Source organism: Somniosus microcephalus, chromosome 3, assembly GCF_052327205.1.
Source record: "Somniosus microcephalus isolate GS21.2 chromosome 3, FLI_Smic_1.0, whole genome shotgun sequence".
NCBI classification, from domain to species: Eukaryota; Metazoa; Chordata; class Chondrichthyes; order Squaliformes; family Somniosidae; genus Somniosus; species Somniosus microcephalus.
In genome coordinates, this window is record NC_140989.1 from 111,511,953 (window position 1) to 111,533,400 (window position 21,448).

The 21,448-nt window shown below is 43.2% G+C and overlaps 1 protein-coding gene across 4 annotated transcripts in view; it reads left to right on the forward strand.

The window, feature by feature from the left end:
• cnksr3 (cnksr family member 3) overlaps positions 1-21,448 on the forward strand; it is a 226,273-nt gene that overhangs the window by 122,596 nt on the left and 82,229 nt on the right. For all 4 annotated transcript variants that reach the window (XM_085981477.1, XM_085981475.1, XM_085981476.1 and 1 more), the window contains 3 exons: positions 5,864-6,066; positions 12,632-12,719; positions 18,312-18,353. In XM_085981477.1, coding sequence (XP_085837603.1) covers positions 5,864-6,066; positions 12,632-12,719; positions 18,312-18,353 — 333 coding nt within the window. The remainder of the gene's footprint in view (positions 1-5,863; positions 6,067-12,631; positions 12,720-18,311; positions 18,354-21,448) is intronic.

The following is a 21,448-nucleotide window of genomic DNA, read 5'->3' on the forward strand; positions in this document are numbered from 1 at the left end:
CCTAATTTTTGCTTGTGTACGAGTCATGCTTCTGATTTGTGAAGTTGTGACGTGCTAAACTGTTCGACAGGATTGTGCTAGTTCTGGAAGATTCTGAGATGATCAAGATGCTAAAAAGCAGGATTTAAAGTGGGGAAGTGGAGAGCGGGGAGAAAGAAAAGCAAATATCCTAGCTGGCTTCTCTCCCCTCTTTCTTCACTCCCTCTAACAAGAAGATGCTGCTGTCTCGACCTGGTTGGGAACTGCGTTTCTTTTGGGTACTGAACAGGACCTCCCATTCTACCACTGACTGCTAAATATAGGAGTAGGCCATTCAGCGCCTCCAGCCTGATCCACCATTCAACTAGATTATGGCTGATCTGTACCTCAACTTCATTTGCCTACCTTGGCTCCAAAACCCTTGATACCCTTACGTAATATAAATCTACCAATCTCAGTCTTGAAAGCTCCAATTGTTCCAGCATCCACAACCATTCTGGGGAGAGAATTCCAGATTTCTACTACTAAACATGCCAGTACTCTTCACTGAGCCACCCTCCGTGTTCAGCTTTCTGTAGAAAATAGATAACTTTGTACCAGGATAAACTGGCAGAACTGTGCAGGTTAGAAAAATACCAGGACATTTGTTTCTACATTATGCAAAATGAGATTTTTCCATTTTTCTTTTCGCTAGCCCTGCAAAAAGGCACTGCATAAAATGCCCGTGAGGAATTGCAACATAGTTGTGCAGTTATGTTCCCTTTATGGTAAACATTGAAACTGAAACCTGATTGGTTGATCTGGTATCTCTTTAAAACCTGTCTTCAATTTAATACATTTTTGAACAACTTGATCTGCTTTTTGCTTTTAATGCGTGATGATCACAAGAGTATAATATAGTGACATCACTCCAAGGACTGTACCCTCCCTTTAAATTGTCGTTATCTGCCCCGTAAGATTAAGCAAGCAAAGATTCGATGGGCTGAATGGCCTCCTGTGCTGTACTATTCTATGATTCGATGATTCTTCTCTGTCTTTGCAAACTACTCCCCTATCTCCAATCTCCCTTTCCTCTCCAAAGTACATGAATGTGCTATCATGTCCCAATTCCATGCCCATCTTTCCCTTAACGCCCACGTTTGAATATATTAATCAGGTTTCAGCATTGACACAGCCCTGAAACAGAACTAATCAAAGTCACAAATAGCATCCTCTGTGACCATGATTCGCTATGCCTCTTCATTTTTTCTGCAGCCTTTGACAAACCACACCATCCTGCTCCTGATGACCCTCCTTCTAATGACTCTCCTTCATTGCCCGGTTAGTGGGAGTGCCTGTGCTTGGTTCCACTCTTTCCTATACAATCGTAGCCACAGCATCTCCATCAATGACTTCTCTTCCCGCCCCTGCAACGCTACCTCAAGGATATATCCTTCATCCCTCCTGTTCCTCATTTATATGCTGCTCCTTGGCATCATCTGAAGACATGGGGTCAGGTTCCACAAGTATGCTGGCGACGGCGAGCACTATGTCTCCATTACCTGTCTTGACCCCTCCACTGTCTGTGTTCTCAGACTATGTATCTGTCCAGTCTTGAATAAGCTGCAATTTCCATCAGTGAAACAAAACCATCATAATGGCCCCCCACCACAAATTCTGTACCCTTGCTGCTGGTTCAGACCCTTCTCGGCCACTGTCTCAGATTGAACCAGACTGTTCAGTCTCTGCATCCTATTCAACCCTGAGCTCAGCTTCCAATCACATTCTTTCTGTCACAAAGACCACATCCCCTGCCTGCATTAGTCTATCAGCGACTCTCGCCCATGCCTTGTCAACTCTAGACTTGACTAGTTAATTGCTCGCCTTGCTGACCTTCCATCCTGCATGGTCTATAAACTTCATCTTGTTGAAAACTCTACTGCCAGTATCCTGTCCCAGCCAAGTCCCTGCTCACTTGTGTCTCTGCTCCCAGTCACCCGATGCTTCCAATTTAAAATTTGTATTCTTGTGTTTAGGTTCCTTCATGTCCTTGCTCCTCCCTATCTCTGTAACCTCTTCCAGCCGTACAACCTCTTTCCCCCCCCCCCCCCCCCCCCCCTCTCAAACTCTTTGTTCCTCCGATTCTGGCCTCTTGTGCATCCCAGTCCCTTCACCTACACTTGGTAGCTGTGCTATCAGCTATCTAGGCTCCACTATCTGAAATTCTCTGCATACACCACCCTACCTCTTCACCTTCCTCTCTTCCTTTAAACTCTCCTTCATGACGTAGCTTCCCACCGTAATCTCTTTCTTTACTCCGTGTCTATTTTTGTGTGATTGCACCTCAGTGAAACACTGTGGGACATTTTTCGACGTTAAAAGGTGCGACATAAATATTGCTGCTTTCGAGAAATCTATAGTTTAGTACCAGGAAATTCTACATCCAGTTACAGCAATGCACTGATCGAGAGCCCCACATCCAGCAATTGGTTAATTTGCAAACTTTAGACTATAGCTCATTGCATTCTGGAGCAGCTGGTGCCGATTGGAAGTGACTGGCATATTTTGCTCATGCTATGAACTGGTTGTTTTGAGTGTTCTGTGTATTTTGCATCATGCTTAAATCTGAACTCCAGGTAGAGTATGAATGACTTTACTGTGTGCTTTGAATTGGCGCTGACAAAGTGAGTTCACCTCAAGGTAAATTTCATGCTGAGACCAGTTTGAATTAATACTGTGTAAACACCAGCTGGGAGTGTGTGCACTACATGTGTCTTTATGCTTGAGTAATCATTCTTTTGTTACCAATAGTATGGATTTTTGATCTATGTATCTTGATCCTCCAGTTCATTGCCCCGTATAGATTAACAGACGTGCATTTATAGAGCACCTTTCATGACCTCAGGACTTCCCAAAGCATTTTACAGCCAATGAAGTACTTTTGATGTAGTCACTGTTATAATGTAGGAAATGTGGCGCACAATAAAGTCCCACAAGCAGTAATGTGATCATGATCAGATAATCTGTTTTGGTGATGTTGGTTGAGGTATAAATATTGGCCAGGACACCGGGGAGAATTCCCCTGCTCCTCTTTGAAATAGTGCAATGGAATATTTTATGTCCACCTGAGAGGATAAATGGGGCCTCGTTTTAACGCCTCGTCCAAAAGATGGCACCGCCAACAGTGCAGCACTCCCTCAGTACTACACTGAAATGTCAGATTAGATTATGTGCACAAGTCTCAGGAGTGGGACTTGAACCCACAACTTACTGACTGAGTCAAGGGTGCTATCACTGAGCCACGGTTAACATAATAAGAAACCAATAGTGATTTTTTTTTTTTTTGGAGTAACTTTCACATAGGTTACGGAACCAGCTACCAGCCAATTACACTTTTTTTGCAGGGAATCTGGCATAAATGGAGGTTATATTTGGGTAACCCTCTTTTCCTGGACAAAACGTCTGTAGCTGAAGGAATGTGGGTCACTGGTACCAGTAACTCTGGGCTGCCGTTTTGAACTGGTTGATGGGATGCGTCTCTCGTGTTATATTCTACAGGTGCTTTCATATTTACTAAGTGTCTAGAATGCAACAGTCATGCTGAAGCCTGAGAGGTCTGTGCACTGCTCTTTATTCATTTTACCTTGTGCAGCCACTCCCAAGGTGAAAGCCTGCACCTCGTGGTTACTATTAGTGGAAGGTAGCTCCTGAGACACCAAATTAAGGTTTCCAGGCAACGGCAGCAAAACTGTGCATTTGCTGTCGGGGGCACTTTCTAACGTAAGCATGCTTTTGTGTTTCTTCTTGTGGGAAGGCATCTGATCTCCACTTTACACTTCTCCACTTTACACTCCTCCAATCTCCACTTTACACTCCTCCAATCTCCACTTTACACTCCTCCAATCTCCACTCCTCCAATCTCCACTTTACACTCCTCCAATCTCCACTTTACACTTCTCCAATCTCCACTCCTCCAATCTCCACTTTACACTCCTCCAATCTCCACTTTACACTCCTCCACCATGAACGCAGCAGAGATCAGAAACCCAGCGGAGTTGGTGATTCTAACTTGAGCCGAATGCTGCCTGTGAGTAGGAATTTTGAGAAGCTGGGCTTGCTCAGACTAGTAATTTTTTCTTGTCGATCATGCTAGACGGACTAAATAAATCAAAGCTCCCCTGATGGCTCAGCGAATTTATCCAGAGAGTACCTGAGCCACGCAGATCTGGAAGGTCTCCGGTCTATGCTGAGTTTGCCAATCTTTGCCAGGCAGCAGTGAAGGCATTTCAGTTGACCTCTTCACCTTGGGTTAGTGAAGGGAAAACTAGCCCAGGGTTTCTGCTCCTGATTACAATTCAGTAACACCTGCTGAACATCTATATTTGTGTCCTGGCCAATATTTATCCCTCAACCAACATAACAAACTGGTTATCTGGTCGTTATCACATTGCTGTTTGTGGGACCTTGCTGTGCGCAAATTGGCTGCCGCATTTCCTACATTACAACAGTGACTACATTCAAAGTACTTAATTGGCTGTAAAGTGCTTTGAGATGTCTGGTGGTCGTGAAAGGCGCTATATAAATACAAGTCAGTATTTATGATTGGTGAGGATGAAAATTAGGCTCAAAGCTCTTGTTTATTAGCTAGTTGGCACTTGCTGTCGAGGGTTATAAGAAAAAAAAAGACACTTGGGCAAGGTAGTGAAGAGAACTATACCCTAGCAAGAAGCCACACCTTTTAGGAAGGGAGAAAATTAAGGGGAGGTGGAAAGAGGATTTTCTTCCCCACTTGTATCCTGAAGATAGTGACTTGTGCTGGGATTATATTTCTATGGGTGGTGTTAGGCCAACCACCCCCACCCCACCCCAGTACTTAAGTTGCCACTCTTCAAATATGAGTGTGATCCTTCTCTTGCTCTCCCCCAGAATTGAACACAATACTCCATTGGGGACCTAACCAGTGATTTATAAAGGTTTGGCACAACTTCCTTGCTTTTGTACTCTATGCCTCTGTTTATAAAGCCAAGGATCCCATATGCTTTTTTAACAGCCTCATCAACTTGTCCTGCCACCTTCAAAGATTTGTGTACATACACCCCTAGGTGTCTCTATTCCTGCACCCCCCTTAAAATTGTACCATTTAGTTCAGTGTTTCCTCATTCTTCCTCCCAAAATGAATCACTTCACACTTCTCTGCATTTTCATCAGTCATATGTCTGCCCATTTCACCAGCCTGTCTGTCCTCATATTTACTATATTTGAGTTTCATTTTATCTGCAAACTTTGAAATTATGCCCTGTATACCAAGTCCAGGTCATTAATATATATATATATACTGTATCAAAAAGAGCAGTGGTTCCAATACTGACCCCTGGGGAACACCACTGTCTACTTCCCTCCAATCTGAAAAACAGCCGTTCACCACTACGCTGCTTTCTGTCCCTTAGCCAAATTTGTTTCCACGCTGCCATTATTCCTTCAATCTCATGGGCTTTAATTTTGTCTGTTATGTGGTACTTTATCAAATGACTTTTGAATGACCATATGCACAACATCAACTGCACTACCCTTGTCAACCTTCTTCGTTACTTCATCAAAGAACTCAATCAAGTTAATCAAACATGATTTGCCTTTAACAAATCTGTGCCGACTTTCATATTAACCCATCTACTTTTCCAAATGCCAATTAATGTTGTTTTGGATTATTGTCTCTAAAGGTGTCTCCACATTGGGCTGACTGGCCTGTAGTTGCTGGGTTTATTCTCTCTCCTTTTTAAACAGGGGGTGTAACATTTACAATCCTCCAGCCATGTGGCACCACCCCCCAAATCCAAGGAGGATTGGAAGGTGGTTCAGGATCATTGTTTTGGCTGCTTCTATTCTGATGATTCACTTTTAATTGCAGAATTATGGATTGGAAACAGAAAGCATGAAGAATTTGGCCCTGAAGTTACGGGCTGCCACCAATAGCCTCCAGAATTTTATCGGCACTAGAAGAAAAAACACTGCTTATGATGGCACAACTTCTCGCAAACCTCCTAACGACTTGCTTACCTCAGTTGTGGACCTCATTGCAGCTGCTAAGGCCTTGTTGGCGTGGCTGGACAGGTAAATAATGTGTCAACCTAAAGTAACTGCACACTTGTGTACTGTGCTGCTGCTAGTTACTCGGGCAGGTGAAAGTTAACTTTCAGCATTTTTTTTTCTTCAATAGGTATAACACTGGTAAGTTGCAGTCGCATGTTCTCTCCGTTGTGGTCATTTCTCATGTTTTGGATTGTCAAAGACTGCAGCAGATGTGTCTTAAATGAATGTCATTAATGTATACATCTGTTTTAATCTCTGCCTGCTACAAGAATGCATTTAATTGTACAGAAAATTGTGGCAAGTAAAACTATCCAGCTACTTGTCCAAAGGATGAGCTCGGGGGGGGGGGGGGGGGGCGCGGGCGGGCGAAGAGTTAATTTGAACTTTATGCTTCTGGTTAGGAAAGAAAAACATTGCAGTTACTAAAAAGCAGTGGTACACAAATTGATGCTGGCTCCAAAGGTTCATTACTGTCCCTTTCAGTTGCGCGAGCAGTTATCTTGGGTAAATTTCTCTTGTGTGCAATTACTATGAAAATTGTCAGTGTGCAGCGGCTGGTCTGGAAATTAAGGTATATCCTGCTCCTCAACATTCTCCTGTTAATTCAAACAGATATACTGTATGGGAGGAGGTTTTGCAGGACACCTCAGATATACATGAAGTTTGTTACTTTTGATCTAGAGAGGCAAACTCTCTCCATCAGTGTTTTAAATTTTATTTGTAGAAGTAGAACGTCCCGAATCCGGCAACCTCGGGACCGAGGCCGAGCCGGTTTTCGGTTTTTTCTGGACTTCGGAACGGGTTTCTGATGTCCGAAGTCTGGAAATGCCCGAGCCCAGGTTGCGATATTTACAGACTTCGGACATCAGAAACACGTGCCGAGTCCGGAAATGCCTGGGCCTAGGTTGCGCTATTTCCGTTTTTTGGTAAGCCTCCCTTGGTGCCTGGATTCCGGAACATTTTACAGATTCCGGACCCCTGACCCCAATCATCCTGGAGTCCGAATACCAGAACTCTGGATTTGGGACGCTCAACCTGTATTGGCATTTTTTTGTAGGCCCTGCAAGTGTGCCAAGGTGACCAGCCATCTTTTCTACATGTTCCCTCCCCTGTGGGGAGAAGTTCCCCCTGCTGCATGGATTGGATCAGGGAGTTGTGGGACGTGGAAGAGCAGCAGGAGATGATATTGTGGGTGCAGCCAGCACTCCACGGTATGGCATGTTGGAGTATTCTTGGGATGTAGGAAGTGGCCTGTGTTCTGGGGCACAGCATACAAAAATTTAAAATCCTTATTACTCAGTCTGTTAAGTCACAGTAGTAAACTTTTACAAGGTGTCCCATATACAAGAGTACATTTGCATCAATAAATAGAAACTGTTGGGAGAGGGGGAAGTATCGGGATGTTATGAGGAAAAGAACATATTTACTGACTGATCCATTTTAGATAAGTGTGCTAGGGGGAATCCACCTCCAAGTACAGGATTGAAGTTTAATTTCTTCACCTTTTTGTTACATTATCTTTAGTTCTGATTGCCAATTACAGAACAATACAAAGCAGTTTTCTTTATTGATGAGGCTTTAGACTGGGAGCTGTAGTGTGATCTGATTTTCCTCACAACTCATGAGCTGTAGGTTGCCCAATTCTTAATTAATTGTCTGCATTTGATTCATCAGAGCAAATAAATTGCATGCTTCCAGTGCCAGTATTGAGCTCTTCTAGGTGAAGTGTAATATGGCTAGATGTAGGCGTCTTCCATGCTGACTGGTCATCTGCCTCAGAAGAGCATCCATAGAAACATAGAAGATAGGAGAAGAGGTAGGCCATTCGGCCCCTCGAGCCTGCTCCGCCATTTAATGAGATCATGGCTGATCATCCAAATTCAGTACCCTGTCCCTGCTTTCTCCCCGTATCCCTTGATCCCGTTAGCCTTAAGAAATATATCTAACTCCTTCTTGAATATATTTAATAAGTTGGCCTCAACTGCCTTTTGTGGTAGAGAATTCCACAGGTTCACCACTCTGGGTGAAGAAATTACTCCTCCATCAGTCCTAAATGGCTTACCCCTTATCTTTAGACTGTGACCCCTGGTTCTGCACTCCCCTGCCATCGGGAACATCCTTCTTGCATCTAGTCTGTCTAGTCCTGTTAGAATTTTATAAGTTTCAATGAGATCCCCCCTCATTCTTCTAAACTCTAGCAAATATAAGCCTAATCGACCCAATCTCTCCTCATACATCATTCCTGCCATCCCAGGTATCAGTCTGGTGAATCTTTGCTGCACTCCCTCCATGGCAAGAACATCGTTCCTCAGATAAAGCGAACAAAACTGCACACAACACTCAAGGTGTGGTCTCACCAAGGCCCTGTACAACTGCAGCAAGACATCCTTGCTCCTGTACTCGAATCCTCTTGCTATGAAGGCCAACATACCATTTGCCGCCTTATAAGCATGCAGGTAGCGACTGGTGCACAAGGACACCCAGGTCTCGTTGCACTTCCCCTTCTCCCAATCTATTGCCGTTCAGATAATCTGCCTCCTTGTTCTTGCCACCAAAGTGGATAACCTCGCATTTATCCACATTATACTGCATCTGTGCAATCACTCAACCTGTCTAAATCATACTGGAGTTTCTCTGCATCCTCCTCACAGCACACACGCCCACCCAGCTTTGTGTCGTCTGCAAACCTGGAGATATTACATCTAGTTCCCTCGTCTAGATCATCATTAATATATATTGTGAATAGCTGGGGCCCTAGCACCGATCCCTGCGGTACCCCACTAGTCACCGTCTGCCACTTGGAAAAAGATCTGTTTATTCCAACTCTTTGCTTCCTGTCTGCCAACCAGTTCTCTATCCAAGTCAGTACCTTGCCCCCCAATCGCATGTGCCTTAACTTTACACGCTAACCTCTTATGCGGGACCTTATCGAAAACCTTCTGAAAGTCCAAATACACCACATCCACTGGTTCTCCCTTATCTATTCTACCAGTTACACCCTCAAAAAATTCCAGTAGACTAATCAAGCACGATTTACCTTCTGTAAATCCATGTTGACTTTGTCCGATCCTGTCTGTTTTCCAAGTGCTCTGCTATTACTTCTTTTATAATGGACTCTAGCATTTTCCCCACTACCAATGTCAGGCTTCCCCGTCTTCTCTCTACTACCTTTTTTAAATAGTGGGGTTACATTAGCTACCTTCCAATCCATGGGAACTGTGCCAGAGTCTATAGAATTTTGGAAGATGACCAGCAATGCATCTACTATTTCTAGGGCCACTTCCTGAAGTACCCTAGGATGTAGATTATCAGGCCCTGGGGATTTATCAGCCTTCAATCCCGTCAATTTCCCTAACTCCATTTCCCTACAAATACTGATTTCTTTCAGTTCCTCCCTTTCATCAGACCCTATGTTCCCTGACATCTCTGGGAGGTTATTTGTGTCCTCCTTTGTGAAGACAGGACCAAAGTATGTATTTAATTGGGCAGCCATTTCTTTGTTCCCCATTATAAATTCCCCTGATTCTGACTGCAAGGGACCTATGCTTGACTTCACCAATCTTTTTCTCTTCACATATCTATAGAAGCTTTTACAGTCAAGTTTTTATGTTCCCTGCAAGCTTACTCTCACACTCTATTTTCCCCCTCTTAATTAATCCTTTTGTCCTCCTTTGCTGAATCCTAAACTGCTCCCAATCCTCAAGTTTGCTGCTTTTTCTGGCCAATTTATATGCCCTCTCCTTGGATCTTATGCTATCCCTTTTTTGTTTTATTTTTATGCCAGACAGGGATGAACAAATTCTGTAGTTCATCCATGCGATCTTTAAATGTTTGCCATTGCCTATCCACTGTCAACCCTTTAAGTAATGTTCCCCAATCCATCCTAGCCAACTCGGACCTCATACCATCGTAGTTTCCTTTATTTAAATTCAAGACCCTAGTCTCTGAGTCAACTACTTCACACTCCATCTCAATGAAGAATTTGATCATATTATGATCACTCCTCCCCAAGGAGCCTCGCACAACAAGATTGCTAATTAATCCTTTTTCATTACATAATACCCAGTCTAAGATGGCCTGATCTCTAGTTGGTTCCTCAACATATTGGTTCAGGAAACCATCCCGTATACACTCTAGGAATTCCTCTTCCACAGTATTGTTACTAATTTGGTTAGCCCAATCTATATGTAGATTAAAGTCACCCATGATGACTGCTGTGCCCTTATTGCACGTGTCTGTGATTTCCTGTTTAATGCCATCCCCAACCTCAGCATTACTATTTGGGGATCTGTATACTACTCCCACTAACGTTTTTTGCCCCATGGTATTTCTCAGCTCTATCCATACAGATTCCACATCATCAGAGCTAATATCCTTCCTTACTATTGTGTTGATCTCTTTAACCAGCAATGTTACCCCACCTCTTCCTTTTTGCCTGTCCTTCCTGAATATTGAATACCCCGGATGTTGAATTCCCAGCCTTGGTCACCCTGGAGCCAAGTCTCCGTAATCCCAATTATATCATATCCGTTTACATCTATTTGCGCAGCTAATTCATCCACCTTATTAGGAATACTCCTCGCCTTAAGACACAAAGCCTTCAGGCTTGTTTTTTTAACACTTAGTCCTTTTAGAATTATTATTTACTGTGGCCCTATTTGAGTTACACACTTGATTTCTCTGCCTTCCACTTTTGCTTTTCTCCTTCCTGTCTTTTGCTTCTATCCTTGCTTCCCTTTCCTCTGTCTCCCTGCATAGGTTCCCAACCCCCTGCCATTTTAGTTTAGACCCTCCCCAACAGCACCAGCAAACACTCCCCCCGGGACATCGGTCCCGGTCCTGCCCAGGTGCAAACCGTCCAGTTTGTACTGGTCCCACCTCCCCCAGAACCGGTTCCAATGTCTCAGGAATTTGAACCCCTCTGCCTTGCACCATTCCTCTAGCCACATTCATCTGAAATATGCTTCTATTTCTACTGATTAGCACATGGCACTGGTAGCAATCCTGAGATTACTACCGTTTGAGGTCCTATTTTTAAAATTTACCTCCTACATCCCTATATTCAGCTTTTAGGACCTCATCCTGTTTTTTATCTATATCGTTGCTACCTATATGCACCACGACAGCTGGCTGTTCACCCTCCCCCTCCAGAATGCCCTGCAGCCACTCCGAGACAGCCTTGACCCTTGCACCAGGGAGGCAACATACCATCCTAGAGTCTTGTTTGCGGCCGCAGAAATGTCTGTGTATTCCCTTTACACCAGAATCCCCTATCACTATAGCTCTCCCGCTTTTTCCTCCCGTCCTGTGCAGCAGAACCACCCATTGTGCCAGGAAGTTGGCTGCTGCTGCCTTCCCCCGATAAGCCATCTCCCTCAACAGTACCCAGATTGGTATATCTGTTTGAGAGGGGGATGGCCACAGGGGATCCCTGCACCTACTACTCTGCCTGGCGGTCACCCATTCCCTTTCTGCCTGTGCAGCCTTTACCTGCGGTGTGACCAACTCCCTAAACATCCTATCCACGATGTCCTCAGCATCGCAAATGCTCCAGTATGTATCCATTCGCAGATCGAGCGCTGCAGTGCGGTCTGCCAGTAACTGCAGCTGGATACTCTTCCTGCACACATGGTCATCAGGGACACAGGAAATGTCCCTGATTTCCCACATAGTGCAGGAGGAGCATGCCACGGGGCCGAGCTGTGCTGCCATGACTTACCCTTTAATTAATTTAAATTAAATCAAATCAATACCACTAATTACACTACAATTAAATGATATACTCAAGGGCCCTTGTTTACTAGCACTCCCCGCTACGCAACAGAGACCCTAGAATCTATAAACCACAAAAATTAAGTTTGGGGAAAAAAGCGAGAGAGAAATACTCACCAACAAATCACTTACCAGCTTTCTGGTGACGTCACACTTTGATTACTTTTTATTTCTCTTTCCCCGCTCCTTACATCCTCGGTCTCTGCGCTCAGTCTCCACCCAGGGCCGCTCTCGCTGCTGCACTACTGCACAACTGGAATTTTTCCAGTTATCTTATCAGCTGCACTTCAGTTTAATGCTGAACTATATATAGCTTTGTGCTATGGACCTGTGGCTGCTAAGAACTTGTCTGAGACTGCCCAGTCTGGATTGATGAATCCTGTCCCAGAAATGGAAAACAACTTTTCAATGTGCTGGGCCACCAGTTCTGAGTCATATACATTGAGTCATGAAATAGCATTTATTTACTAAGTGATGGATTCCCCATATCATATTTTTGAACATGCCTGTTGGGTTTATAGTGTTACTATTTGGAAACTCCATGCATGTACTCTGGAATTATTATTGAACACACTGACTCATTTATTAAAGACGTGTTAAATGATGGTGTAAGATTATTTTGGAACAAATAATTATCAAAGTTTTGCACTGTATTTTGATTTTGTTAATGTATTTAGTGGGTATGTTTCAGAAGCTTGTTCTAATCCATTTTAGTATATACACAACTATCCCAGTGTGTGCAGGTTTATAGCCCAAGTTGTGTGTTGAGATCTTGTATACATACTATTCTAAAAGAAGATTTATTTTATTACAGGTCACCATTTACAGGGATCAGTGATTACTCAATGATGAAAAACAAGATTATACAGCTGTGCTTGGATTTGACGACAACTGTTCAACAGGTCTGTGTATTAATGATTTAATGGCTTGTGATCTCACTTCTGCTGGAGCTCTTGTTATTTGGTGTGAGCACTGGAGGAGATGAGATAAGGGGAATCTGTTCTGTCTTTCACTGTTTCTAGATGCATATGGCTGGCAAGTTATTGGGTGAACATGATTTTTTGCATGTATTACTTGTATTGTGGTACTTTTACATGGACTTGTACCAGCTATTGGCAAGCACAAGGTCGATGAATGGGGATGTTAGTGATTTTTTTTGATTAACCCTTTGGTGCATTTTAATGCTATCTTCAAAGCAATTTTTAAAAAAGTATTATAAGACCAAATTCTATTTGTTTAGCATAATTAAAATGTGCTTAACATTAAAAACATAAATAGGAGCAGGAGTAGGCTGTTAACATAGAAGCTGAAAGTGAAGTGCACTTTCTTTCCTTACCTGAATCTTTGCCATAGCCTTCTAAGGATTTGTCTCTCTTCCTTTAGCTCAGTGAAGAAATCTTTTCATAAGATAGAGCTTTGTAAAACCAAGGCCAAATATCATTTAACTCTTCTCGCATGTCAACACTGTTGCACTGTGTAAAATCAATATACAGGCCCATATAAAGGATAGTAACAAATGGGTTGAGTGGAAACTTGCTCAAACCAAAGTTAATGGGCTGTATTTTGCGACCCCTACGGGTGTGTACGAGGTGCGCATGCGCCCGTAGGGGCTGCGCAAGTTCCGGGTTTAGGCATGCACTAAAACCCGGAACTTATGACCCTGGGATACATGGGCCTCTGCCTGTGCGTACCTGGTGAGGCCCAGGATCACAAGCCTCCCTACCTCCTGGCCCACCAGGTAAATGCATAGATGTGTATCAATGGGAACTGATGCTGTGTTTGTATTACAGAGCAGTTGTAAGAAGTGATCCTTTAATACCCTGGTGGCTCTGCAGGTAGATTCCAGAGCAATATTGTAAGCACACGCAAGCTTTTGTGTGCGTAAGAGTCAGGATTCGTTTCTCGTCTCTTGCCTTTCTCCAATGGCTCAAAGATCAGTGCAGGACAGCAATTAGGAAACTGCATCCCTAGCCTGTAGATGGGCTGCACATTCAGTTTGCCCGGGAAGCCTCGGATCACATATTTTGGGCCAATAAGTTCAAGAAACTGGTGGTGGCCGCCTTGTGGTTGCTTGAGACTGAATTGTGGAAAAGTGGCAAGGCATATTGGCTCATCAATTAAGAATATGAGGTAATGGTAGGGCTTCCTCTATTACCTACGCAGTCTCACTCTTGTACCTCTTAGTGAAAGTTAAGGTTGCTTGCATGATTTCTCGGTATAGGGATTACGCATTTGATAGAACTGATAGCAAAGATGCATTTGTGGGAGCCACCAGGGTATTAAAGGATCACTTCTAACAACTGCTCTGTAATACAAACACAGCATCAGTTCCCATTGTTACAAATTGGACAGCGCAGACACACAGCATTTTCATAGCAACATTAACCTAAGAAAGTTTTGTACCTGAAAAGAATTTTGGAGGGAGGGAGGCATTTGTGCTGCTGAATGTTGGTTCCGGGACCTTGTATGCATTGAGTATAGATCCCCCTCTGCGTGGGTCTTGTAACTGATTTACTCCTAATCCCACAAATGCATCTTCCTCATCAGTTCTAACAGGAAGCGGACATAATTTATTGATGTGTAGGCCTAACGTTGATGCATTGGTTTTAAAATTAAAGTAATGTGGAGTTCTCTGAACAATGGTGCCTGTCTGTATTTAGACTTGTGTTTGTAGGTGTCGAGGTTGCTCTTAAATTTATTGTTTCTTCTTGTAAAAGTGCTATCTTCAAATGAAGCATACTGCAGGGACTGATGAATGACACAAGGCTATTGAGCCAGTCTGCCAAGAGACTGGTACCTACTGTTTAATATGTGTAGAAGTCACACAGTGCATATTCTGGTCAGTTTTTAATCCAAGCAGAAAAGATTCACTGCCCGTTGAATTTTGTTTAAGCTTCATAGTACAGTACAAGGTTTTGTTTTGTCTTGCATATCTGCTCGCACACCGAATGTCATGTCAGTGGGCACTTGTGTTGTGGACCTGTCCCCATTAGGGTTTAGATTGATACGTGTTTCACTTGGAACTCCTGCAGATTTCCATTCCATTATTCTGGGATGGCTAACTTGAAGTTGCAACGATAAAAGGACTGTGTTTCAATCCACTGCAACATGTTGACCCCATATGCAAGTGTTTTTAAAAAAATAAAAAAAATTAACTTGAGTTTTTCACATTTCTAAATGGCACGGTGGAGCCAGTTGCACACTAGTTTTCTTGTTTTTCCCACTTTGTCCACTGAATTTCTGTTGTGTTCTTTTCTGCATCGTCTTCCCTTTCATGTGAAAAATTGTAGGCTGTAGTTATTTCGGTGTAGAAAGTATTAACTTGCAAAGCATGGGCTATACTTTCAACCATCTTGATACTTGGATGTTTTTGCATGTTACATTCACCCCTTCTTCATATAAAGGGCTTTGGCTGCAATTTTTCACTAAGTACAATAGAGATGAGTTTAAAATTTTGTCTAAAATCAGCAGTCATTACAATTTATTTTTTATCAGTGGACCCATACACTGCAATATTTGAGGAAGAGTCTTGTAAAAGGGCAGAAGTATCGTGTACATATTTTAAAACAGCATCTACTTCCCTCCTTTCTCAGTCCCAAAAGTAACCAAAGCATGAGATGCCTGTACAGATCTCCGAATGGGAGAAAGCACCTAGCCTGCATTTGCTGCATCATTTTAATAACCTAGTGGAAATATGATAGTTGTGCTGTATGAATGGTGTTTGGTGTTAATGGTCTGTGCCACAGTTGTTGACGTTTCCAACACTTTACAGCACCAGTTTCTGACTTGGCTTCAGCACAGCCGAAAGAAAGGGCTGTTCATGGAAGCAAGTAGCATTTGATCAATGGGATCTTTCAGATGGGAAGAATTCTGCCCCGCGTGACCCACATAATGAAAGTAATGTCTCTGCTGTTCATAAACTGTTTTTGCACGAGGATTTCTTTTGAAAGTAGTTGGACTGTGATAATGGGCCAAACTTCATTGGGCAGAAATAATGAGATGAACCTCCCTTAAAAGTGGACATGAAAATCCTTTGAAGTTGTTTGAAGAAGGGAATAATTTAGTGTGTTGCTAGATTTATTAGCTGCCTTGAACCGTAAGCAACAGAACTACTGGGGCTGCTAAACTTGGGCACTGTGTCAATACAGAGAAACTGGTTTGAAGTCTGTTTGAAGTGCAGTAAATAAACAGGGTCCATAAAATGACCATGGAGTCCTAAATGATGTGCACCCTGGTAGCTTTAACCCCTCGGTCACTAATGGGAACATTTTGTGCTAATAGATGGGTTTCCTATTCGGAAGTTGAAGTTGCTTGTAGCTATTTTCATTTGTGTTTGCAATGTTAATGTGTAGTGACCCACAGAGATGATTTGGGAGGGGGAGGGCGTGGCTGGCTGAAGAGATGGGGAAGAGTAGCGGGTTGGCCCAGGAAGTGTCCCTTTCCATAACTGCTATCTGTAGTAATGCTACCATTACTTGCATATTGACTATATCTGAATTGCATGAACATTTTTATTGGAATTCCTTCAAAGAAGTGAGAAATTTCTAACTTGTAGCAATCCTACTCTAAATACACATGCTTAGTGGATGTTAAATGGACAGTTAAAGCCTCCAGTATAACACTATGAAACCAGTGTCATTTCCAGCAATTGACACCTGAACCAGTGCACAACAGGCAGAAGTAACTGCTTTGTACAAGTCTGGAGTCACTGAGCTAGTGCACTTCAATATTATTTAAGTCACTAATTAAGAAATCTTACACGGGGTCATGAACCATGGCCCTGGATATGGCTCTTTGGGCATGAAATATCATCCAAGCTACTTGGAATATTTATGCGCATGTTTTTTAAAAACCGGTTCTAAATTTAGTTGTGTTGTAAGCCCTCTCTCCTCACTTTTCTTTCACCATTGTTCTCCCCCTGCCCCTCCCCCACCCCTGGCCAAAAATGGCTCATCAGCAATGTTTTCAGCTGTATGACACAATCTACCCAATTATTTAGTAGTGGAATTAACTTCTAACTAGGAATTATTCACTAAACCACCTACAATTTTTGGACTATTTTGCTTTTAATTTTGTAATTCCTTTTCAGAACTAAATGTTGATTGTTACATTCTCCCTCCTGTAACCGATACATAATGGATCTGATTTCATGGCTGAATGCTGTAGAAATAGATTTGAGTTGCATTTTGTAACTGAGGATGCAGTGGTCAATAGAGGGCTGGTGTAGAAACCAGTAGTGCTCCTACTGTCATGGTGATGGTTAAAATTTGTAATTCATTCATAACTGATGTTGAATGTGGATTTGAAACTGTTGGATGAACAAAGCTAAAGGTGACAATATTCAAAGTACTGTAGTACTTACACAGAAGGATCCCCATAGCACTAGAAAATGCAATGCTAACTCAACCAACTTCATTGTACAATGAAGAAAAAATTGACAGATGAAGAAAGCTGCTGTACGCGAAACATTGTTAGCAAAGTTGTAACATGTTCCATTTACAATGTGCCCAGAGTTGAAGTAACTCTCAGTATTTCATAATGGTTTAAGCTGCTGGCGTCATGTTTGGTTGGGGCTGGTCCACTGTCCAGTGATGGAAGCTACACAACACAAAAGCTGAAACAGCACATCAACCGAGTGATGCTAGACACAATTGACTTTTTAGACAGCTCTTACCTAGTAGTCTCCATTGATCAAAATTTGGCCTTTGAACTATGAGGCTTTTTGCTATGTATTGGGGTAATATTGGTATGAAACACACTTTTTGATCTGCTATGGTTTATACATGAGGCAGATTCCAATAATTTGAACAGGGCTTTAGCTTGTGGAAGAGAAGGCTGCATTTGAAGCTTATAAGTGGTCACAGTTCTATCCAACAAATCCAGATTTCTTAAATACCTTCCCCATTTCTTCCTCTTTCCCCACAACCCCCCCCCTCAAAAAATTACATTGTTTTACCGATTCTTTGCCCTCCCACCATTTCGAATAATTGTTGTAAGTTGTCTCCCAAGTGTGGGATTTACTGATTGCATTGCAATCTGCACGCTCGTTAGCCTCCCTACACCCCCCACGCAACTCCTTCATGTTGGATAGGTGGTTGAAGGAAAAGGGGGTAAGAGATATGGGAACATGGTACAGTATTAAGACTACCATTGGTGTGGAGGATAAACATCAACATAGACTGGTTTGGCTGAAAGCCTGTTTTCTTTGTAATCCTGTTGCCTTCACTGATTTATTCAAAGTAATTCTAACTGACCAATGTGCAGAGTTTTTCCATTGTTTGTTTTTGTTGTATACGTATATTGTAAAGTAAGCACTCTGGTGTGAGGTAGGCACTGTAATAGTCTTACAAATATATGCTCGATGGATTAACTGCCTCGGTTAAATCGGTCGTTGTGTTTCCTGTTTGCAACTTGCTGGAGATCTAAAATGTGTGGCTTTTTATAATTCAACGTTCCCTCACTGATTTTTGTTTTGCGTTGATTTTTACTGACAGGACTCCACTGTGTTTGAAATGGAAGATGGTGTTATTAACGTTGTAAGTGCTCATTTTGTTTTTATACTTCTGATAATGCTGCAGATGTTAATCTATCAGAAAGCAATTAAAACCTCAATATAACCCAACCCTACATGTTGAAACAGTAGAGGAAGGGGAAGCAGTTGCATGTCGCTGTGAACTCTCGTTATTAGTAGAGAAAGCTCCTGACAGAGATAATCATTCTCCCCTCCACCCCACCGCCCCCCCCTTCCGCAACCTAATACCAACTTCCCCTATCAAAATTGTAAATTGCCAGTTCCTAATTTGAAATATGATACAAAAATAACTGACCTGACATTTTCCCGAATTTAAATATAAATTATATCTATATATAATCAGACAAAAATTGTTCGGACAGTATACAAAAAGCGGACAAAATCCGCTCATTAGCGGTTGACCAATCCTACCACACATTAGCTTTGAGTGACGTGATGGTTGACCAATTGGGGGGCGATTCATGGTGTTTGTGGGCAGGGCCCAATCCTTCAAACTGCCGATTGGGAGCCGAGGTGAGTGGCGGCCATTAAAGACCGGCCGGGCCTGAAGCTAAAAAACCAGCTCGCTCTCGCTCTCGCCCCCTCTCTTTCCCCCCCTCTCTCTTTCCCCCCCTCTCTCTCTTTCCCCCCTCTCTCTCTTTCCCCCCTCTCTTCCCCCCCTCTCTCTCTTCCCCCCCTCTCTCTCTTTCCCCCCTCTCTCTCTTTCCCCCCTCTCTCTCTTTCCCCCCTCTCTCTCTTTCCCCCCTCTCTCTCTTTCCCCCCTCTCTCTCTTCCCCCCCTCTCTCTCTTCCCCCCCCCTCTCTCTCTTCCCCCCCTCTCTCTCTCTTCCCCCCCTCTCTCTCTCTTCCCCCCCTCTCTCTCTTCCCCCCCCTCTCTCTCTTCCCCCCTCTCTCTCTCTTCCCCCCTCTCTCTCTCTTCCCCCCCTCTCTCTCTTCCCCCCCTCTCTCTCTTCCCCCCCCTCTCTCTCTTCCCCCCCTCTCTCTCTTCCCCCCCCTCTCTCTCTTCCCCCCCCTCTCTCTCTTCCCCCCCCTCTCTCTCTTCCCCCCCCTCTCTCTCTTCCCCCCCTCTCTCTCTTCCCCCCTCTCTCTCTTCCCCCCCTCTCTCTCTTCCCCCCCTCTCTCTCTTTCCCCCCCTCTCTCTCTTTCCCCCCCTCTCTCTCTTTCCCCCCCTCTCTCTCTTCCCCCCCCTCTCTCTCTTCACCCCCCCCTCTCTCTCTTCCCCCCCTCTCTCTCTTCCCCCCCTCTCTCTCTTCACCCCCCCCTCTCTCTCTTCCCCCCCTCTCTCTCTTCCCCCCCTCTCTCTCTTCCCCCCCCTCTCTCTCTTTCTCCCCCCCCCCCTCTCTCCCTCCTTCCCCCACACACAGACAGACGGACAGACTCATTGATATATATATAGATAAAAATTATTTCTACTTTTTTCATAACACGCCCTCAAAAAACCCTTGGCACCGCCGGGCACTCCAGCTAGTTTAAATTTATGGGGGAGGGGCATTGTAATTGAGTGACATTTGTCCAAATGCATACTTTTCAGCTAAAATCCTTGGGTAGTAATATAACTCTAGCTTAATTATCCTTAACTCTAGCCCAGAAACATTGAGGTGCACTGTACCTCTACCACCACCCCAGCTAAAGCTACAAAGATTGGAAGGTTCGACTTGGGACCTTCCCAATTTGACGCAGCACCTCACTGGAAAGTCCATTTATCCACAATGCCAGTGGACAGAAGCTCTGCCACATGGTATCGGAACTTGAGCAAAGCGTGGGAGAATCTCTCCTTGCTTTGGGTTGATGCTTGATCCTAAAACTGAATCTCTGCCTCTGAGGTTTTAAGCGTGTACTGATGTAGTTTTTAAACGTGTCTACTTCACAATAGAATGCTAGTTGATGGGATAGTTGTCTTTGAAGTACCAGTGGTTTTATCTTGCACTAATTAAAGATTTAGCTAACCAATAAAATTAGATAGCCAGGGTATTATCTGGTGCTGTTTCTTTGAATAATGGACACAGTGTGACATTCTTTTATTTTTTTTGGAATATAAAAAAGGCCTATTTCTGGTAATAGGCTGAATATAAGTTATTGCTAAATTGAGAACTTCATGCATCTTTTTTCAAATCTGTTACATGTTATCAGTGCAGTCTTTGAGCACATCCTGTTGCAGAAAAGTGCTTTTTAAAGTGTAAAGTAGTTTAAAATATTGGATCTGGCACTCCCCCCCCCCCCCCCCCCCCCCCCCCCCCCACCCCCCCCACCCCCAAAATCAAATTTATGCATTTGATTCCGTGCACTTTTTTTTATTTCCTAGTCGTCTTGCTAACCATTTAAAGCTGAGTGTAAAACTTTAGCAGTTTGGGGATCTTCCTGTTGTAACATCAGGACTAGAGTTTGGCAACATGTCCTAACACTGCACTACCTCGGGTATTGGTTGCAGTAACCTGGATAACTCCACCAGCTTCACAAATCGCAACAGTTGAGATTTCAGTTGACAAGTTTGGTCTTTCATTTTATGGTCATCAACTTAAATTCTTACTCTAGATGCATTCTTACTATTTTTAAAATAAAAAAGTAATGGCCTGGATTTTGCCGTGGGTACTGACAGCGAACTTCAGGATTTAGCACATGCGCATCTAAATGTGGAAATCCTGAAGTTGCGGTCAGTCATTCACTGCTCCGATTCCAGCTGCGCTGTGGCCCCCGCCCCCCAATAACTGGCAATCAGTGAAATCTGTGGAACTGATGAAAATGTGGGCTTTTCTGCACTAATATCCCTGTTAAACTCCCCATTAAATGTTAAGCCTTGTTGGAATAGGTGTACTGGGGTTTTAACAGTGTACTGACTGCTAAACAACTGTTCTGGTCCTGAAAAACTCATATTTTTATATTTGTGGAATGTCAAATTTCTCCATTATGATGAACAAACTCCTTTTTAAAAAATTAAAAAAAAAAAGTAATTTTTATGATATTTCAGCTTCTACCTTAACTCATGTGCATGTCACAGTCTTTATTTTGTTCTCTAACATTTTTAAAAAGTGCAGATAATCAGTGCTTTTCATTTCCTGGTATGCTGTCTGAGAATTCTTCAATGTGATTGGCTGCTTATACA